The sequence below is a fragment of the Rhineura floridana genome, chromosome 10 (assembly GCF_030035675.1).
Source record: "Rhineura floridana isolate rRhiFlo1 chromosome 10, rRhiFlo1.hap2, whole genome shotgun sequence".
In the NCBI taxonomy this organism is placed as follows: domain Eukaryota; kingdom Metazoa; phylum Chordata; class Lepidosauria; order Squamata; family Rhineuridae; genus Rhineura; species Rhineura floridana.
This window is the reverse complement of record NC_084489.1, coordinates 15305249-15327925: the sequence shown is the minus strand read 5'-3', so window position 1 is coordinate 15327925 and position 22677 is coordinate 15305249. Positions and strand designations below refer to the sequence as shown.

General features: G+C 45.7%; 1 protein-coding gene across 1 annotated transcript in view; it reads left to right on the top strand.

The window, feature by feature from the left end:
* Positions 1-5657: 5657 nt before the first annotated feature.
* The window catches only part of ITGA9 (integrin subunit alpha 9), a 350162-nt gene continuing 333142 nt past the window's right edge, over positions 5658-22677 (top strand). The window contains exon 1 of the mRNA XM_061585893.1: positions 5658-6171. Coding sequence (XP_061441877.1) covers positions 5993-6171 — 179 coding nt within the window. The 5' untranslated portion in view covers positions 5658-5992. The remainder of the gene's footprint in view (positions 6172-22677) is intronic.

Sequence of the window (22677 nt, the reverse complement as noted above, 5' to 3'; positions counted from 1 at the left end):
GCCGTCCTGTACAGATGTGGATTCAATATCAGGGGAACAGCTGCAGCACTAGGGGACTGAAGAAGTCCTGCCCTGGGAGTGAGTATGTGAGCATCTGGGTGCTTGCTGCTCGTTCCTTTGGGTTGCTGTCTCTTGAGACAGCTGAAGTCCCTGGTAAGTGCTGCAAGGACTGGGACCCCCTGCCTGGCAGTTGCTCCAGAAAGAGGCTGCAGTTAATCTTGCAGCCTCTTGCATCAGCTGCTGGCTGGGTCAGGAGGCATAAAAGCCCAGCTGCCCTTGGGTGGTGGGTTTGACACTGGCAGGGTCACCACTGAAGGGGCAACACCAAAGGGGATTGCTCTTTGGGGAGTCCCGAGGGCGAGGGTGCTACCCCCTTCTATTACCTTTTTTATTATTATTTTCTGTTCAACCAATCTAGAGGAGATTGGTGATGAGGAGGGTGTGTGGTGCATGTGTAGTTTCTGCACATGGTGAGAGCCTGTGCACTGAACTGAATGGTAGGAGAAAGTTGCCAGATGCCTTCAGAGTGAGAGTCTGTAACTGGCAGAAGGCTGGCCCTCCCTGGGTGTGAGACAGGAGGGGGAGTAGATGGGCCCTGTGTGAAAAAATTGGAGTGGCCTTCTGGGGTAATTCGCTCCGGCAGGCTTTGTTGGTGGGCTTATGTTGGGTCCATATCAGGTGTTTAGGAGGACTCTTAGTACAGAGGAACATGGGTGATGCCACCCCAATTTGAGTGATTACAGGTAGAGGGAAATATAGCCATGGGGATGTGACGAATTACCATAGAAGATGAGGGTAAGCCTATCTGTGCCTGTTCCTTGCTGCCACTTCTCTCATGGATGGGTTTCTTGTTGCTCATCTGCTATGCCCACTGGTCTGTGTGTGTTGTTGTTGTTTAACTCCAGATCGGTAAACAATAAGACCACTCTCATCCATGATTTGATTGTGGATGAAGGTGCCGATTTGGTGTGCATTACTGAGACCTGGGTGGGTGAGCTGGGAGGAGTTGATCTGACCCAGCTTTGCCCACCTGGATACTCGGTGCAACACCAGCACAGGCTGCAGGGACGGGGGGGGGAGAGGAGTTGCTGTGGTGTACAGAACTTCCATCTCTGTCGCCAGGAAACCACTCTGTCTTGGAGCTGGCTGTGAGGGCCTGCACCTGGTGTCAGACCAAGGAGACAGTAAACTATGGTTGCTGCTGGTGTACTGTCCATCCTGCTGCCCAGCAGCTTCTCTGACTGAGATGGCGGAGGCTGTCTCAGCCGTGGTGTTGGAGGAGCCCAGAATGATAGTGCTGGGTGATTTCAATGTCCATGCTGAGGCTGCCTCTAGTGTTCTGGTACTTCATGGCCTCCATGATGACCATGAGGTTGTCTCAAGTTGTCACTGGCCTGATGCATAGGGCAGGGCACACCCTTGACCTGGTTTTTGTTCCAGATGGAGGAAGGGGTGGTCTGGAGATAGGGGGTGGTGGATGTCACCCCATTGTCATGGTCAGACCACTTCATGGTGAAGTTTAGACTTATGGCTCTGATCCTTCCCTGCAGGGGTGGTGGACAGATTAAGATGGTCCACCCCCGGAGACTAATGGAATCCACTGGATTCCTGAATGCCCTGGGGGAGTTCCCAGTAGATAGAGCAGGTGACCCTGTTGAAGCCCTTGTCACACTGTGGAACAGTGAAGCTTGTCGGGCTCTTGACATGGTTGCCCCTGAGCGCCTCTCCGGCATTGTGGAGCCTGGTTTGCACCCTGGTACACCAGTGAGCTAAGGGCAATGAAACAGGCTGGACGACCGCTAGAGCTCAAGTGACGAAAGACATGCTGTGAGGCTGATCGGGCAAGAGTAAAACATCATAACCGTGTCTACTGTGTGGCGGTGAGGGCGGCGAAGAAGGCCCACTTCTCTGCCTCCATCGCATCCTTAAGTAGCCATCTGGTGGAGCTTTTCTGTATTTTCAGGAGTCTGTTGACATCAATTCCAGGAAATGGAGTTTTAGACCCTTCGGAGGCCCACTGTGAATTGTTTGCAAGGCACTTTGAGGGTAAAGTTGCTCTCCTCTGTAGCAGTCTTGATGCTCCGTCCACATCTACTGTAGTCCCCAATGAGGTGTCCAGTGCAATGTCTGCTGCAACTTCTTGGGAACGGTTTCAGTTGACAAGGTGCTTGTGATGATGCGGCCAGCAACTTGTCCTCTCAACCCTTGCCCTTCTTGGCTTATTAAAGCTTGCCGAGGGGATTTGACGGAGTGGATCCAGGGTGTGGTCAACGCATAATTGTGGGAGGGAGTGGTTCCACGTGCCTTGAAAGAGGCGGTGATCTGGCCAACTGAAAAAGCCCACCCTGGACCCATTGGTTTGTGACAACTACCGATGGGTTGCAAATACCCCCTTTTTAGGGAAGGTGATTGAGAGGGTTGTGGCTCAGCAATTACAAGTACTCTTGGATGAAACAGATTATCTTGACCCATTCCAATCTGGGTTCAGGTCTGGTTATGGGACTGAATCAGCCTTGGTCGCCCTGATGGATGACCTTTATCGGGAGAAGGAGAGGGGGACTGTGACCCTGTTATTCTTACTTGATCTCTCAGAGGCTTTTGATACCATTGACCATGGTATCCTTCTGGGCTGACTTGGTGAGATGGGTATTGGAGGCATTGTTTTACAGTGGTTCCGATCCTATCTCCAAGGTCATTCTCAGAGAATAGCATTGGGTGACTGTCTTTCAGCCCCCTGGCAGTTGTGCCGTGGGGTGCCTCAGGGGTACCATCTTGTCCCCCATGCTGTTTAACATCTATATGAAGCCCTTGGGAGCAGTCATCAGGAGATATGGGGTGAGGTGTCAGCAGTATGCTGACAATACCCAGCTTTATTTCTTTGTAACATCTGAATCGGAAGAGGCTGTGCAAGCCCTGGACCGCTGCCTGAACTCGGTGGTGGGCTGGATGAGGGCCAATAAACTGAGTCTGAATCCTAGCAAGATGGAGGCACTGTGGGTTGGTGGTTCTTGAGTTCAGATGATCGGTCAGTTGCCTGCTTTGGATGGGGTCATACTCCCTCTGAAAGAACAGGTTTGTAATGTGGGGGTGCTGCTGGACCCATCTTTGTTGTTAGAGGCCCAGGTGACCTCCGTGGCTAGGACTGCCTTTTACCAGCTTTGGCTGATAAGACAGCTGCGGCCGTTTCTGGACCAGGATAGCCTGACCACTCTTGTCCACGCACTGGTAACCTCCAGGCTGGATTACTGTAATGCACTCTAAGTGGGGCTGCCCTTAAGGTTGGTCTGGAAGTTGTAGCTGGTGCAAAATGCAGCAGCAAGACTGCTTACTGGGGCAGGATATCGCCAACATGTCACTCCACTGCTGAAAGAATTGCACTGGCTGCCCATTTGCTACCTGGCCAAGTTCAAGGTTCTAGTTCTGGTGTACAAAGCCCTATACAGCTTGGGACCAGGACTCCTGAAAGACCATCTTACGCCTTATATACCCAGTCAATCACTGCACTCAGCAGGTGAGGGCCTCCTGCAGGTACCATCTTATGAGGAGGTCTGTTCTGCACAACACAGGAAACGGACTTTTGGTGGCACCTACCCTGTGGAATTCCCTCCTCTTAAATAGTAGGCAGGCGCCATCTCTGTTATATTTTCGGTGCCTATTGAAGACTTTTCAACAAGCTTTTTAAATTAAGACCTATCCCAGTCTGCGTCTCTGTTGGAATTGCTTTTAATATGTTTTTTAAAAAAAATGTTTTTTCCCCTAAACAATATTTAACCCCTTTCTAAAGATGTTTTAAAAGCTTTATCTATCTATCTATCTATCTATCTATCTATCTATCTATCTATCTATCTATCTATCTATCTATCTATCTATCTATCTATCTATCTATCTATCTATCTATCTATCTATCTATCTATCTATCTATCTATCTATCTATCTATCTATCTATCTATCTATCTATCTATCTATCTATCTATCTATCTATCTATCTATCTATCTATCTATTATTTTTATATCCCGCCCTTCCTCCCAGCAGGAGCCCATTTTTTTAAAGAATGTTTTTAAAGTTGTTTTGTTTTACTGCATTTTAAGGTCTGTTTTTATGGTGTTTTAAAGTGTTTTTACTGCTTTTGTTTGCCGCCCAGGGCTCCTGCTAGGAGGAAGGGTGGGATATAAATTAAATAATAAATAAATAAAACAAATAATATACCTGAAACAACCTTTTTTGCTGGGTCAGTCTGTTTCAAATCTGGAGAACCAGTTTGTATAGATTCTAAATCAATTTTCCATTGGTGAGATCGTATAGCACATTCAAATTCTCTAATTCACCATTCTCTAAGTGTTCAACCATTCTTGTTCACCACTGCATAGCCCCGCCCAGATACCAATCTGCAACTGCATGCCCACTCACCTGGGATTAAGTCCCAGAGAACTCCATGGGGCTTCCTTCTGAATCGACACATATAGGATTGCACTGTAGGTCTCATGTATGAATACTGCTATGAGGGCTTTCCCATACAAAGCCTAAAACCCATCTCTTCCTTCAGCTTGGCTTCCACTGCAATTTAAAAGCTGCCTTGGCCAGAATCCTCAATATGACAAATGTGCCTCTAGTCTGTCCTCTTTCCCCATGATTAATCTCAGGCTATTAACATTTGTGGCTCAAAAGCAGTGTACATCTTCTATACTGAACCATAATGAGAGTTGTTTCAAGCCTGATATACAAAGCCATTTTCTACCGAAGTGTTGTATGTCTCTCTGGTCACACGTAAATGCACTTCCAGTGTGCTAACACACAAATATGCCAGTGCCTATAGTAAATGTACATAAATGTCAGGGCTTTCCCCTTTCATATGAATCACAACAATGCAGAATGTGGTGGGTGAACTGAGGAGGTAGACAGTACTACAGTGGCAAATTCAGAAGTGCAAGGTCCCTGCATGTTAGTCACAGCCACGCCCCCTTTTTTGCTGTGGGTTGAGAATCTTGTTAATGCCTTCTCCTACAACAACAGATATTCCTAGGAGCCAGTAAACATGAAAGGGGAGAGTGTTAGCTGCTGAGAAGGGTCTTCGCAATGGCTGACTCACCACCTTTCACTCCGATTGGCTCCAATCAGCAGGAAAGGACAAGGAAGCATGTTAAAAAACTCTTCTCAGTGACTAACACACTCCCCTGTCATGTTGATTGTCTCGTAGGATGCTGAAGACATAGGGACCCTGCTGGGACCCTGTTCCCCCCAAAAATAAAGGGCCTAAGATCCCCAGAGACCCTGGATGAGAATTCTGGACTGGGTCACTTCAGACTGCAAGTTGGAGGGGAGTTAGATGGTTTGAAACTTCCTGTGCATTACTACAGGGAAGTAGTGGCCTTCCAGGTGTTGTTGGAAGTCCAGCTCCGATCATACTTGACCATTGGCCATCCTGGCTGAGGATGACAGGAGTTGGAGTTCAACGACAGCTGGACGGCTGCAGCTTCCTTGCCCTTTTACTACATGCCAGAGGATTTTAAAAAATGGCCCACGGGAGAAAGGTTTAGCCCCTGTCGCTCTCCCCAGTGTGTAGCTGAGCGTGAGAGCGGTCGCTAGAGGGCGCTGCGGCTTCGGCTTTGTGGCCAGTAGCGACCCAGGCTGGGAGACCGCTGACTCCGGGCGCCCTTGGGATTGGTGTGGAGCGGAGCTCAAAAGTCCCTGGCTTGCTCTAAGACGGAGCCTGAGGAATCCGAAAGTCTCGCTTGCTTCGGCTGTGCGTGCTGCTGTGGCAGGCTTGAGGGGGAACTACTCGGAGACTCTCGTCTGTAGCCTAACCGATCTCTCACTCACGCCCCCCTGTTTGAATGCTACAAGCTGAGGATTCCTCGTTTCGTCCTTCTGACCTGGCGCCTACCGCGCCACCCAAATCGCGGGGGCTGGTTCTCTTGTGCGCAGTCGAGACCAGACGCGGGAACTTCCTTTGAGGAGCCGGCGTGCGGAGGGTTGCACTTCCTTCACTCGAGAATGGCTGGATCCCCCTGGAAGGGCAGGCGGGGTGGCTTTAAAGTGCTCGTCGCGACGCTTTCCGTGGCTTTGGTTTACTCCTACAACATCGATCTGGAGCACCCTGTGATTTATCAAGGGCCCAATAACTCTTTCTTCGGGTACTCTGTGCTGGAGCATTACTATGACAATACGCGATGGTGAGTAATAAATAGGGTCAGGGAGAGGGAGGGGAAGGCTGGCTTTTGGTTCCTCTTGCTTGGCTTCGCAAAGAGGGGCACCGAACTTCTTCACGTACACACCCTTCGATTTCCGAGCCTCTATAACAGCCTTTCCTAACCGGTGTGCCTCTAGATGTTGTTGGACCACAACTCCCATCAGCCTCAGCCATTGGAAATGGTGGCTGAGGCTGATGGGAGTTGTGGTCCAACAACATCTGGAGGCACACCGGTTGGGAAAGGCTGCTCTAGAATCTAGATGAACGTAATCTGGTAGATTTCTCATGAAGACCCCCCCTCTCGCTTTCTCTAACAATGGAGAGATGCCTATTCAAAATTTAGCCCTCCTATGGAGATACTCCATGGGTCCCCTGCCTTCTAGAATTGTGTGTGCAGGAGCCTGCTTAATGAGCAGACAAATATACTCTGTGTGTACTCAGAGGCATCGAATCATAGAGTTGGAGGAGTCCTTGTTTGAAGGCCATCTAGTCCACCCTCTTGGCCCATGCAGGAAATCCAGAACTAGAGGATCCCCAGTGAGAGTAGTTTGCTAAAGGTGCTGGGAATTGTAGCTCTATAAGGGGTAAACTACAGTTCCTTTTTTAGGGAGGTAGTGTGCTTTAAATGTATGGTGTGTGTATAGCGTGTACGGAACCATAGTTAATTGGTTCTGTTTTTTTTACTCTCACTGTCGATAAATTTCTCCTAATGTTCAACCAAAACATCTGCCCCTTCCCATAACTTAAACCCATTAAATCTAGCCTTGTCCCCTGGAGCAGCAGAGAATAAGTCTTTGCCCTCTTCTGTGTGGCAGCTCTTCAATTCTGTTTACACTATCTTATATTGAATGCACTTTTAATAGGATATAAATGTCTTTGACAGAAGAGCCAGCGTGGTGAGGTGGTAAGAGTGTCAGGCTAGGACTTGCGAGACCAGGGTTCATATCCTTACTTAGCCATGAAACTCGCTGGGTGGCCTTAGGCCAGTCACTGTCTCTCAGCCTAACCAACCTCACAGGGTTGTTGTGAGAATATAATGGAGAGGGATGCAAACTATGTCCACATTGAGCTCTTTGTAGGAAAGGTGGGATTTAAATGTAATAATACTAATAAGTGATTGCGGTGTGCTATCATGTCAGTTCTCTCAATACACACACATACACATCTTTTCTCCAGGCTACACATACGCAGTTCCACACTCTCTCTCACTAAATCACATGTTTCAGGACAGATCTTGAAGACAAGGGCCCTGGCTGAAATTAAATTTGGGTTGTCTTAAGTGGTATTGATTGGATGAAATGTTAAAATGCCAGCAATTGTCTATCATGAAGATGGGCAAGAGCATTTCAAGTGGAACTCCCCAAAGGCTGTCTTCCCTCCCACCCTCATGATGGAGGGAGCGCACTGTTTGGCTGAGCTATTAGTTATTATGGTGAGTTATTAGGGAAATGGATTCCTTTTTCCTGGTATCTCCTAGAGTCTTCTACAACAGCAGGTTGTATATGTATGTATGGGGAGCAACTAGGTATTTTTGTAGATGTACAAAATCCTTTCCACGTTTGGAGGAAGGAAAAGGGCAATGATTCTTACGTGCTGTACTATGAATGATCACCGGTGGTGCTGGAACCTTATTTGGAGCTGTGTGTACAGTGGCACCATTGGGTAGGACTTTGGGGCAAAATGAGCTGGAGGGGTCCCAAATGCAGCAGGGCTAGCTTACCAGATTTTGAAGTAAGTGACATAATACACATTGGGTTGTCTTCAAGCAAGCTCTTCTCAGAGTCGACCTGTTGAAATTAATGAACTTAAATTAACCATGGTTATTTAATTTATTCATCTCCTCTGAGTAGGAATAGCATTGAATACTACCCGTTGCTGTCTAAAGAACACCCCACATAAGACCGTTAAGTTCAGAGTCTAACATGGGGATAGCCAGTGTTTTATTGTTAGACTGCAACTCCCGTCAGCCTCAACCAACGTGGCCAGCGCTTAAGGATAATGAGAGTTGGAGTCCAGCAACACCTGGAGGACACAAAGCCAGCTGTCCTGATCTAAAATTGCCTAGCTGCACCACTATGTGGTGGGTGCAACCGTGCAGTATGTTTGTGTGTTACCAAGCAGAGGTTGCTGGGGACAATGAAACATGAGTTGACTTGAGAGGAGGTCATCTTTGACTTCTAGATTCTGGGCACAGACAAACAGTCAGTTGCAGGGCCCAATGTGAACCCCTGATGTATGTTGTACCTCTGAGAATGTGGACAGGAAAGTTTATAGTTGTATGGATGCTTGAGGAATGGGGTAGAGAAATGGTGCAGCCTTCTTTCTTGAAGGTTCTTTGAGCGGATGGTTGTTACGGGGATGGAGTGGTGAGTTTGGAAGACGTGCACTGGGAGTCCAGCTCACACTGATTTTTCAGCTGTTCACACTGCAGACAGGAACAGACTATGCAATTCACACAGTCCAGTGTAAACTAATAATTTAAGAATTGCCTTCCTAGATCACCCCCTTAAATCCTGTGTTGGTTTCCAATAGGGGCCAGACAGGTGCCTCCTGTGAAACATGCAGTCAATGCTTGATGGGAGGTAATAGCCATCCCCAGTTGTTTGCCTCTAGCTAGTGTCTGATAATTGGAGGTAGAGTGCCTCTGAATATGCAGGATCAATTTAGCTGTTAATCACCCCTGTTGATGGGATTCTTCATGAATTGTCTAATCTATGCTTTTGAAAAGAGGATTCCCTGTGCTTTTGGCCCAGCACCAAATCAATGAGCCTAGGATTGGGGAACATGGGAAGTAGGCAGCTATTCAGATTGCCAAATCCAGATCCTGAGAGACCTCCTGAAGCTTCAAGAGTTACACAGAAGGGAAAATTCCGCTAGGGTGGCTTCTGTTGTCACCATGAGGCCAACTGCTCTTCCTAATAGGGATTTGGTTGAATGATGACTGGGGGGAGAGGGTCACCACTTTTTTATGGACAGCTGCATGACAGGCAGAGATCAATAGATGCTGGGTGTAGAGATAGTTGTGATAGGAAAAGTTGATTTCTGACTTTCATGCAGCATGCACAGTGCTTCTGGCTATAAGTAGAGAAGAGCTGGGTCAAAACGACTGTTTCACACAGACATTCAATCATTTTTTTGACTGTCATATCTGATGACTGCTAGCTGAACATATAAGGTGGTGGTGGGGAACCTCCAGCCCACAGGCCTGATTAGGCCTGCCAGGCCTCAGAGGTTGACCCGCCAAACTATTTTTTGTGATCCACAGCCTATTTGTCCCATACCTGACATCATATATGATGCCAGGGTCTGGAAATTTCAAACTAAAGCTGTTGAAAATGAAGGCTTGGGAGTACAAACGTATGTCCTTGATTCTTCCCTTGCAGCTCTGGGTTGAAAGTGGCTGAGAGGTGGATGGGCCCATATATCTGTCAAAGTGGCCTATGGAGGGCTTGAGATGTCTGGATCTGACCCACCAGTTCTGCAGCCTGGTACAAGCCATTTCCATGTTAAGTATTGAGTTGACGGGTGCTGTGAAAGTTCTGATTGTGGTGATAATCTATGATAGCATGTTCACATGTGTATGTGGTCCCTTGATGCTACAGTCAGTGGTGCGTATGTGCGAACTGGACTTAAGGTTGATCGTTGAACTAACAACTCTTAACATGTCTTTAACAATATTGTATCAGAAGATCTGCCTTAGCCAATTGGGGTTACATTTCTTGGCTTCTTAGTAGGATATTGTTATGACCACATGTAAAAGTGATAGGGAAATATTTCTTCCTGAGCAGCATTGGCATCAGGGCTAAATACATGCCTAGTTTTCACTTAAGTGGTAACCCTGTGGCTGCGTTCAAATTGCACTTTATTCCATTATTCCGACAATTTCTTACCTGGTAATTTGTGCATTATATTTGACCTTTCACATGACATAAAAGCTAGTTCCAGAAATCTAGTGGAATCTAGTGGATGTTTAGCACTAATTTTCATGATAAATAATACCAGAAATAATCCGTTTGCAAGCCTGGGAACCCAGAAGATCATGGGAGCTTTTTGCTGGCTGCAGCCACTCATGTGACAGGCATCCCGGCATGCAATGCACTCCTGCCCTTTAGGCGTGTGGCAATTCTTTTGCCTGACAAATATTGTACCAGTATTCCAGTGTAGGCAGCTTCTTCCTCCTTTTCCCACACACACCCCTGTGCCCAGACACTAACTTGCACATTGAATTATGGGGAAACTACAGTGTACATGTGTGTAATGGGTGAGGGACAAAAACAAGATGTTGTTCATTACAGCATTGTGAAACACAGTTGTGCGAAATGCTGGTACATTGGCCAAAAAAGCCACGGTTCCTTAATGCAACAGATACTGCAGTGTGAAAGGAATTTTAGAAATCGGGAGAGAAGCGCCACCATTTTAATCCGTTAAACTAACGCAATGAGCCCCATGTCTGAGTGCAGCCTGTGTTTCAGTTGTATTACTTCAAACTGCAGGTGGGGGCTTGCAAATGGTGGAATATTCTCTCATGGGGTAAAAGAAATCCTACACCTAGAAAAGTTGCACACCTTGGAGAAGGCTAGGCTTGAACTCTTCCACCTGACATCTAGTTTTCTGTGTACACGGAATGTTTTTGTAAGGAGGTTCATCCTGTGATGCTCCACCTGCAGACTGAAATGATACAGCCCAACACAGCTTAATCATCTCTGAAAACTAGGCTTGAGACTGATCAGTTCAGGGATGGGGGTACCTGTAGTTCTCTAGATGTAGCTGGACTACATCTCCCATCATTTCTGGCCACTGACCATGCTGACTTGGGCTATGTGTTGGAGTCTAACAGCATCCGAAGAACTAACATTTCAATACCACATGAACAATCTTAACGGTGGTGACTGAGATTCATGGCAGGTGGGTGTTAAAAGTTCACATTGGTTCTGGTGTCACAGCAAACAATTTCTAAATAGCAACCTACTTCAGATGATATTAGAAAGAGAGTCAGCAATAAAAATGTTCACTGGATCAACTTCAGTCAGCAAAAGTCCGGGCTTAATTTTAGCAAGGGATTATCATCAGAACCTGCCTTCAGTGTTCAGAGCTGGAAAATGTGAAGTAGCAGTTGTCATCACTGAGCAACCATGGTGAGGATCCCATACTTGCAATTAAGGAACAAGACGTTCAGATTGGGACTGGGGGGCTATGCAGTCAGGTTTGAGCTGTGGCATATTTTAAAGACATGAAGCCCTGGAAAAAGTATGAAAACTTTCACACTTTTACAAAAGTCAAACACAATGAAAGAGCACTTTAAAAACAACGGTGTAGTAAGAATTGTATCTTTCCTTTCTTCTTGTGTGAGGTGCAGTTCAGCCCTCAAGGTTAGTGAATCAAATCCAGGTGGATTAAAAGGAGGGGGGGAGAGAGAGAGAGAGAGAGAGAGAGAGAGCCAAAATGCAATTGATGTTGTCAGTGGTGAGTTTATAATGTATAACCAGTGGGTTTTCCCGCTTGTCAGTTTCTGGGAGTCTGAGAGTTTTCACTCAGTTACTTCTCTGTGCACCACAACCATTAATACTAAAGTTTTAGGGAGTCAAGTAGTGCGTCCAGATTACTACAAGAAGAGAACATTGCCTGTCCTGAAAGCTGATGCCTCTTGCAAGGAGGCTTTTAAATGAAACTGTTAAAGGTGTGTGTGTGTGCATGCATCCGCATGCCTGCACATTTATAGAATTATGTTGACATATCAGTCTTTACAGTGTAACCAAAGTCTCCCTGTAGCAGTGCTTCCCCTACACACAAATTGTTCTTGAGCAAAAAATGTTTGCTTTCACAGCTATGGAGTTGTCAACTAAAATCCAGTTTTGATAATTTATTTATTTGTTGTTGCAGAAAATCTGTTTCTCTTGCTTTGGTTCAGGGGATGGCACTAGACTTTTTAAGTCTCCAGTATAACTGAGGCCTCTTGGTTTATATGTGGTATTTAAAGTAATTTTGCTCCCTCTTGGACGTGTTGCAGTGGAACAAGTGTAGACTATTCCAGGAAACTGCAAATTATTACATAATATTTAGAAAAAATGCTTTAAAAACACACACCAGAAAAAATGATTCTTATTGTAGCTAGTGTTTTGCAGCCTTTTATTAGTTTCTCATTGTTTACAAAGTAACATCTGCAATTCTGGATTTGAAAAAAAGAATGTGATAATCTTATCTCACTGTCTTTCTATCAGTAGGCCTGCAGATCTATTTTGACTGTTTTTTAAAAGTGTGTGTGTGTTGAGAAATAGTTACAAAGAGCCTGTTCTTTGGTCCTTTCACATTTGGGTAATAGCCCACAAGTTAATTGAAATGGATGATTTCTGAAGCGCTCAGCAGCCATTTTTGGAACATGTGCAACAGAGAAGAAATATGCATGCATGTTCAACCTGATGCTGTGTCATGCAGGTGGATTCTAACAGGCCACTTACAATTTCATTTGGTAATGGGCTCAGGAATCAGCTGTGATTATGTAAAGTCAAAAGTCAGGCTAACCATTAGTGCCATCATGGCCCATCCGCACATATATCTTGTACAACTTGCAGTTTAAAACCTAAGATTTGATCTAGGCAGTAGCTTCCTGCTTTCCTTTACACCAGGGGTTGTGAACTGGACCAGATCCTTATTTTCCCCACACCCATGGGCTAACTTTGACAGATGGGCAGGACCACCCACAATGATGTGAAGTGACCCATTTTCCTTTATCTGTGTGGCTTGAAATCAGACCACTGTGGACAAGGGCACAGCACTTTGCAAATACTGATAATCTGTTGGTGGTGCTTGCTAAGTGCAGGGTTTTGCAAGTGCTGACAATCAGCTGATCAGTGGCAACTGCAATCAGCTTTGTGCTTCTTTAGCTGTACAAGGAAGTTCCCAGTGGGGCTCACTGTCAGTGCTGATCAACACAAAGGAGCAATTGGAGTCTGATTTTAAGTCATGTCCTTACTTGATGTCACACCTGATGTCAGGTGGGACTGGGCAGATGGGCATCGTTTAGGGAAAATAGCCTCATGGGCCAAATTGGAGCCTGTGCTGGGCTTAATTAGGCCCATGCACTGAAATTCCCCACCCCTGCTTTACACAAGTGCCAGAACTGGATTACCTTTCCTCATGGGGTCAAAGCTCTTTAAGGCTTTTGATCCTAGACAAAGCCCCAGTCTTCTGAGGAAGTAATCAGATGAAAAGGCCTCACTTTTGGCATCTGATCAGTGCTGGCCCGAGACATTTTGTTGCCTGAAGTAGAGCACCAAATAGCACCTCTTCATGCTTTAAAAAGTCTCATTGCACTATTCAGACATCAGTCTTGCCATCATGTATCCCCCTAAATTCCATAGCCTGAAGCAGCCTCTTCATCTTGCTGCACCTTGGCCTGGCACTATGAATGTCTGTGCAAGGAAGGGGGACCTGTGGCCCTTCAGATGTTGCAGGACTCCAACTCCCATCAGCCCCAGCCAGCATGGCCAGTGGTCAGGGATGATGGAAGTTGTAGTCCAACAACATCTGGAGGGCCACAGGTTCCCCATCCCTGCTGTAATGTGACTGGGTCAATTGGGAGTCAGAGCCTGTGGGAGCTGACTGGAGTATCTCAGTGGGCTCACCAAAAGAAAAAAAAGAGACATCTTTAGTCAGTTCCTAGGCCCACCACTGGGGATTGACACCATAGGCAGTTGCTGATGGCCTGAGTCCTCAGGACCCTGCTGTAAACTCAAAATACAGGCTACCTTGGTTTTCACCTTCTCAGGCTTCCATGGGCCCCGTGGTCTGCACAGCACTGGGCACCAGCTGCTTTTCGTTTGTCTACTGCTGAAGCCCAGGCTGTGGCTGATATCTCCCATTTTAATTCTCCCACAATGTGTCTGGGTTGCCAGTATACTGTAACTCCACAATGATGCTACGTTGGGTCCCAGAGGCATGCTGGAGGAATTAAAATGGTAGACACCAACAGTAGTGCTTGCCAGCTAGGTAAGGGGTGCCAAACTCTGGCATTGGTATCTGTGAAGAGTGAGTGAAGCTATATACCTTAACATCTAGAATCTTCAGGTAAATGCAGTTGTCTCTCAGAGTGCTAAATTGGGCTTGCTTTGAGAACATTCCACTTTAAGGTAAAGGAAAAGAAAGCATCCTGGATTTGAGCTGAAGGCTTTATGTCGGGCTGGGGAATTTCTACTCTGCAGTCCTAATTAGGCCCGGCATTGGTCCCAGTTCACCCCACAAGGCCATTTCTCCCAAGCCATGATCACCTCCCCCACACTTGGGACTGATACGCAGCTGCAAAGGAACAACTGGGAACTTAAAGTGAGCTTTTGATTGTTCCTTTGTAAGTGGAGCTCACTGACAGTACCTGAGTCCTGCTGGGAGTTTGGCTGCACTATGGAGTTCCCCATCAGGGGTCAGCTGATTGGTGCTGCAAATAACCCCCTTTGAAGGCCTTGCCAGCCTGTCAAAATGGTGTGTAGAGGTGGTGGTGGTGGTGATCTAGGCTCTGGGCTGAAAACTGTTCCCACCCCACATCTCACTCTTCAGATGTGGCAGGGAAATGGAAATTCCTTTTGGCAGGGTTTAAACACAAAGACACACAAAGCTGTCAGTACATTGCCAAATGCATGTTGTTCCTTGTCTGCTTGGACAAAAAACCCATGTCGCTAGTAGCAGAGAATGAATTTAGTTCGACTGTCGGAGACTCTGCAATGGCAGAATCATAAATGCTATTCTCTGTAAGTGCACATGCTTCTTTCTTAGCTTTTGGTGGTGTTTTGATTTTTCTGCAGGTTGGGATATTGATGGGAAATGTTTGTTCCCACAGGGGAGGAGACAGTGCATTGTTTTTATACTTCTGAGGCCTTCAGTGAATTTGTCTATTAGTGTGCCATCTTTCAGGCAAGGCTGGCCCAAGATTTTTTGCTGCTTGAGGTGAAGGATAAGATGGTTCCTCTCCCTCCCATTCCATCTACATAAGCCAACAGGATTGGCAGTTGAAACTAATTCCAATCCTGACAAAGGGCTAGTTTCATCCACCTCACTTAAGGGCAGCAGGATAGTTATGGGGATGCAGGGTAGGCCACATGCAACTCACAGCTCTGTCCTCCGATAAAAGGGTATGGCCAGAGGGCTGAGAAGCAGCAGCTGTGACCCTGTTGCCCCCACCCCCCAGAATTTGCCATCTGATGCATTTACCTCACTCTGCCTCGTGGTAGGGTTCACTCTGCTTTTGATAAGAAGAGGCTGCTTTGATAGCAGGGTATAAAACCTATGATATGTGGTGAAGCTTAAACATTCCTGCAACCTGTCTCTGGGTGAAAACGTTTACCCTCTGGTTCTTGTGGTCTCGACAGAGGCAAAGCCCATCCTATCTCTCAACCACAGATTTGCTGTGAGGGGGAAAATGGCAGCAACAGAAAACAAAGGAAGGGTGTTAATGCTGTCAATCAACCCCTCTTCATTCTTATTTATTTATTTATTTAATTCAATTTATATACCGCCCCATAGCCGAAGCTCTCTGGGAGGTTCACAACAAGTAAAACATCTGATATACAATTAAAACCACATATCAAGCAATTTAAACATACATTAATGATATCAAAAATTAAAGCATATGTATACACATACAAATGCATATTAAATATTAAAAAAGCTGAAATACTAAAATACTAAGATGCTAAAAAGCTAAAAACTGAAACTAAAATGCCTGGGAGAAGAGGAAGGTTTTTACCTGGCGCCGAAAAGATAGTAATGTTGGCGCCAGGCGTACCTCCTCAGGAAGAATATTCCATAGTTCGGGGGCCACCACTGAGAAGGCCCTTTTTCTTGTTGTCACCTTCCGGGCTTCTCTCTGAGTAGGCACCCGGAGGAGGGCCTTCGATGTGGAGCAGAGTGTACGGGTAGGTTCGTATCGGGAGAGACTTTCCATCAGGTATTGTGGCCCCGTGCCATGCTGACAGAATATTGAGGAATGAATATTAGCTCTTGGAGTCAAAGGCTTCTTGCTTGGTGGCCTGGAGACACTAGTCAGGCTTATTGCATAAGTCAGGGATTGGTCAGTGGGGGAATTCCAATGGCTGACGTGTGTGTGTGTGGCATAACACAAAATGGCTGTCAGATCTAACAGCAGAAAAAGAGACAGAACCACAAAATGTGATGCCTCCTCCCCCAATCAGTGAAACAAAGGCACCTACATCAGCCACCACCTCACTTGCTCACAGAGAAAAGCTTCTTGCATCTCTTCTCAGTTCAGAACAGAAAGGAGGGTAGGTGTCCAATCTGGGCATTTGATGAAATATGGACTTGTTTAAGGGTGTGTGTTCATTATAGGAGAGGCCAACCCAGTGAAAACTGCAATGGAGCAGGAAGAACAAACAGTTCTTGTGCATTTTTGAGGGGATATTTATTGGGACCTTTCACAGGTGCCACTGGAGGTGCCAGCAGGCACACTGGTGCTTGTGAGCATTACCTTGGCAAGCCCTGACATAAGATCTGCTAAGACTTGAAATCCTGCTTTGTAGTATTTCATAATCATGGCAACCGGCAAGAATTGAGAGCAGTAGTCACGATTGCGCCTTGAATATAGCCACAGAAGAGTAGCTTGGCAGCGTGAATTGGCCTTAATAAACCCAGACACATGTAGGGATGGATTTCAGATGTCAAATTAATGAGCCGCTGCCACACACACTCCAGTGTTTTCCTTTGCAGTGACAGTTAGGACTTGGTGGCTAATGGAGCATGCATGCACCTGTCTTTCATGCTCCTCAGAGTGGTGCTTAGGTTTTGTTTGGTTGTCTACCTTCTCTGCTATTTCTCAGGAACGACTGGAGAGCCCATCATCTTGACAGCAGATGCTCTCAATATGAAATATAATCGGTCCGGTTGTGCCAGATGGGAATAATTCGAGCAGCCTTAACAACTTCCAGTAAGGATGGGGAAGAGTAAATTCATTTCATGCCACTCATGTTTTAGATGGTTAAAGAGATGAACGTGGCCTTCTAAGAACAACTGTTAGCACACGAGGCCATAATGGGAGAAGGAGAGAAATATTTCAAGCGATGATTAAAAAATACTTCTGTCTGCTTCATAGCATTATTTCTGCTGACATATTTATTCTTTGCAGAACCAAAGACCCATGGGGAGAGCGTAAACACTCTTTCCACATTTATCCGGGGAGGGGGGTGCCCTGTGAAAATGTAACTCTCTGGATTGTGTGGCACTAAATTCACCTGGAGCCCTTTGAATGATAGCAGGAACAGTCAAAGCCTTAAGATGTTCACAGTGCTTGTCTGTATCTCACTCTGATAGATAGGACTCTACTTCTTAAAATGCTGGCCTCAGAACTGTAGCACACTGTGCTACCAATCAATGCATTCAGTCCTAAAATGAACTGATGTCATTATATAGCCACGAGAGTGGCTGTATACTGTAGCCAGCATGGATTTTTCACATTCCTCAATGTTAAATTGAAAATACCCCCATGCCATTCTGATGCTTCCCATGAGATCATTTCAAAACAAAACCTGACAAAATGTATAGTCCTGAACTCAGAAACGCTTGCCTAACAACCCTCTCAATTTCCATGGTGATAAACAAAACAGTCAGAAAGAATCGAGAGTTCAAAGTCTAAAAAGAGAAAAAACCCCAGAGCCCTTTTGGACTTATTTCTCTCAGAGTTCTCATAATCTGTTGAAATTCATTAAAAATTAGCCATGTTCACAGAGTACCTGTAATCTTGTTACTGACCTTGCCGCATACTCTGACCTTCAACTTTTGCAGTTTAAAAGTTAAAAAAACAACAACACCTTGGCTGATTTTTAATGAATTTAATAAATGTCGCCTTGAACTGAATGATAATGTTGGGCATGCTCAGTAAGAACTAACTGTCAGTTTTCTAAAAGTCAGACTCACAGCTGCTTGACTTGCCTAATCAGGGAGCCACACCCACACCAGACTTTGATTTCACATGAGACAGTCATGGCTTCCCTCAGAGAATCCTGGGAAGTGTAGTTTGTGAAGGGTGCTGAGAGGAGACTCCTATTCCTCTGACAGAGCTCCAGTGGCCAGAGTGGTTTAACAGTCAGCTGCTCTGATTGAAGCTCTGTGAGGGGAACAGGGCCTCTCCTAGCTACTCTCAGCACCCTTCACTAACTACACTTCCCAGGATTCATTGGGAGAAGCCACAACTGTCTAAAGTGAAATAAAGGTCTGGTGTGGATGTGGCCTGGGACAGCTTTGGTTTAAATTTGGGTGGGAGGCTACATGTGCCTGCTGTAGAATAAAAAGTTGGGGGAAACCTGAAAAGCAATGATACTGTTCACAAAGTTTTCCTTTTGGAAAGGAAAGGGCTTCCCCTCTACCCAGTGCTGATGCACCCAATCTCCTCCCCTCCCTTTACCCTGAAAACCCTATTCATAGGGTTGCCATAAGTCAGAATCAACTTGAAGGCAGTCCATTTCCATTTTCAAACATGATTGCACAGAGATAAATCCCACTGAACTCAAAAAGTATGCAAATGATCAAACCCACACTCCCTTCTCCTCCTTCCTATGCCCTCCCTCTTGCCCGTTCCCTCCCCTCCCCTCCCATCTCCCCCTCCCCCTGGTCAGTTTTATCTATCTTGCATGGGAGTAAATACCACTGAGCACAGTATTAAGCAGTATTCAGAGGGGGTTTACCACTGCCTTCCTCTGAGGCTGAGAGGCAGTGACTGGCCCAAGGTCACCCAGTGAGCTTCATGGCTGTGTGGGGATTTGAACCCTCGTCTCCCAGGTCATAGTCCAACACTGACCTGGGGGAGGGGCAGGTAGGGTAGGAGGAGGGGAGGAGATTGTGTGGGTGGGCACTGGGAAGCAGGGAAGCCCTTTCCTTTCCAAAAGGAAAACACTGTGAACAGTATCATTGCTTTTCAGGTTTCCCCCAACTTTTTATTCTGCAGCAGGCACATGTAGCCTCCCACCCAAATGTAAAACAAAGCTGTCCCAGGCCACATCCATACCAGACCTTTATTTCACTTTGGACAGTCATGGCTTCTCTCAAAGAATCCTGGGAAGTGTAATTAGTGAAGGGTGCTGAGAGTTGCTAGGAGAGGCCCTGTTCCCCTCACAGAGCTTAAATCAGAGCAGCTGACTGTTAAACCACTCTGGCCACTGGAGCTCTGTCAGAGGAATAGGAGTCTCCTCTCAGCACCCTTTACAAACTACACTTCCCAGGATTCTCTGAGGGAAGCCATGACTGTCTCACATGAAATCAAAATCTGGTGTGGGTGTGGCCCCCTGATTAGGCAAGTCAAGCAGCTGTGAGTCTGGCTTTTAGAACACTGACAGTTAGTTCTTACTGAGCATGCCCGACATTATCATTCAGTTCAAGGCAACTTTTATTAAATTCATTGAACATCAGCTAGGTATTTTTTTTAACTTTTAAACTGCAGAAGATGAAGGTCAGAGTATGCGGCAAGGTCAGTAACAGGATTACAGGTACTCTGTGAACATGGCTGATTTTTAATGAATTTCAACAGATTATGAGAACTCTGACAGAAAAAAGTCCGAAACGGCTCTGGGTTCCCCCCCCCTCTTTCTTTAGACTTTGAACTTTCGATTCTTTCTGACTGTTTTGTTTATCGCCATGAAAATTTAGAGGGTTGTTAATCAAGCGTAACTGAGTTCAGGACTATACATTTTGTCAGGTTTTGTTTTGAAATGAGCTTATGGGAAGCATCAGAATGGCATGGGGATATTTTCAATTTAACATTGTGGAATGTGAAAAATCCATGCTGGCTACAGTATACAGCCACTCTTGTGGCTGTATAATTAGCCACATGCAGGACTATTCCATTCCACAGGATGAATTTTGACCTATTGTGGTTATAAGAGAAATAACCTACATGTGTGAAATAAATTCATGCATACTTTGGCTGTGTTTGCACATCACAGCAAACCATAGCTAATGGCTATCATAGCTAATGGCTACGCACATGTGGCAGCCACCTTACTTCTCCCTAGTGGGAGCAACAAACCAGTACTAGTGGCTCAGTGTTACATCTGAACTGGGAACTGTGGTTTGTTGATATAAAGTGAAGTTTTGGTCATAGCTGACCAATCATGGTTTATTTGAGCAAAGCAATCACCAGTTTCGATGTAACACTTTGTCAGAGATCATGGTTTGTTTGCATTTTTACTACAGGAGGAGCAATGCAGGAACTATTTCCACATTCACAGTAAACCATTAACTATGGTTTACCATGATGTAGACCAAACCAAAGACCTTACTTAATCTACCTAATAAAAGTCATTTAGTTCACTACAGAGGGCTATTTTTAAGCAATTCTATTTTGGCAGTTTATTGTCTTGTGATCAGGTAACAAAGCATGATTTGAGCTATGGCTGTCGAATCACTTTTTGGCATCAATGTGGGTATATGCACATGTTTGGCATCACACTGTGCCCTTCGTGCTATTCATCACTCCTTAAAGTGCTGTACTTCCTGCTAGATACAGCAGTGTTGGCTTCCAAAGCTGTTTTATCCTCAAGGCTTCTCAGCAATAAAGTGACAGGAGGTATGTGTAATACAAGCACCAAGCAGGAAGAGGTCAGGGACGGAAGAGTTCGGCTGAAATGACTCTGTCAGCTTCATCACTAGTTGAGCCTGTCACACTGGGAATGTTTTGATCTTTGACTCTTGAGATTGAGGGATGTGTGCCATCTTATCCTCTACATTTGCTCCTCCCCTTGTCGGTCCAGATATGCAGCAGCAACTTGGTTGGAGAGAGATCAAGTAAAAGGCGTAGCCCAACCATGTCATTGGCTACTGCTCCCAGGAAAGTGAGGAACGAATTGCAGGCTTAGTCTGGGTCCAATCCATAATAAGAAACACAGGGCTAGTGCCAAACATGGCAGCCCATGTCAAATTTCCACCCTTGCCCTCTGTAATGTAAACTACACTGTGTGTCCTGCTGACAACATTATGCAATGTGTTTCCCACACTCTTTCAACGTGATTGGGTGGGGGCTGCTGTTGATGGGGCCAAGGAAACACTTGGTGTAATAAAGCCAGGGGGACATGAGATAAGTTGTTCTATGTGTTAGGGAGGGTAAACGGGGAGTTTAACATGGGACCACCACGTTTGGCAGCAGCCAATTGTTACTTGGCACACCACAGGCACATTTTTCCTATGTTGGGTTCGTCTGAGATCAGGTACTCCCTGGAAGTTATTTTCTGCAAAGGTTACTAAACAATAGTGTGGGTTGATGTTAAAGAATCCCTTCCCCAAATGGCAAATGCAAAATGTGAAAACTTTACAAAAAGGTTTAAGCATGTCTCCTGCTGTGCAGGAGTTTATGTCCAGGCGCTTATTAAGAATTCACTGTATAGTTAACTTACAGAACAATGGTATACATTTCTACTCTAGAAGTAAGCCTCTTTGTGTTTAATGGGGCTTATTCCCAGGCAAGTGTGTACAGGATGACAGGCTAGGCTTTGGTTGAGGATTGGCATTGGGGAAAACATGGATCTTGTGCCTTTAATGGCTATATCTCCACAACTGGAACCAGCAGGACATAGTTGACTACCCATGTTAAACAGAAGGGGGGAGGGGAGAAGCAACCATGATTGTACTGTCTCTAATTTTGTATCATGCCATGTGCTCCATGGCAGCCATTTTGTATTATGCCAAGCCCCCATGGCAGCTATTTTGGGACTGGCACCCTCAGCACGCACTCAAAAGTTAAAACGTGCCCCCTGGTCCAAAATGATTGGTGGCCACAATGTGTCATTCTGCCCTTAATATGAAATGAGTGTTCTAGTTTTCCTCTGCCAAATTTTGAAGGGCAGGGTAGTTTTACTGTTAGACACAGTGAGATGGCCTCCTCAGGGAGCGAATGTTGGGTGTCATGAAAAATAGTTGTTTAATTTATAATTGTTGTATTTTTACTGCCAGGGAGAAGGAGAGGTGCCTCCTCTGGTGCTACAAGAACCTGACGGGCCTTGGGTACTATGAACTTGGGGGGGGGATGGGGGGGCGACATTTGCTGTTCCACCTCAGACAGGAAAATGTCCTGGACAGGCCCTGTTGCAGTGTGTGAGTTAATGCTGTGCACATTTACCACGGGTTCAAAAATGGACTTCCTTGCAGCATAAAGTCTTTTTCAAAACAAGTGGCATCTTACTGAAAATGGGGGGAGGGGGGCTTTTACTGCATATTGCATTGCATTTATCCACAGGGCATATACACCGTGGTACCATTTTCTTCCAGTTTTCTCAGACCATTTTAATGACTGATTCACCTTTGCTCTTTTGGGTTGAGAGCACTTACGTTTATAGGTGAGGAGGGGGAATACACATGTAGCTGCTGTTGTTAGTTCTCATTCTTTCCTAAAAGTTTTTTTTCGTGGAGGAAGGGTATATTGTGCCACTTTAGCTCCTTCAAAGAAATTATGGATTTATTAAAGGAAAATGCATTGCCATAGTGGCTGGGCACATGCAGCCTGGAT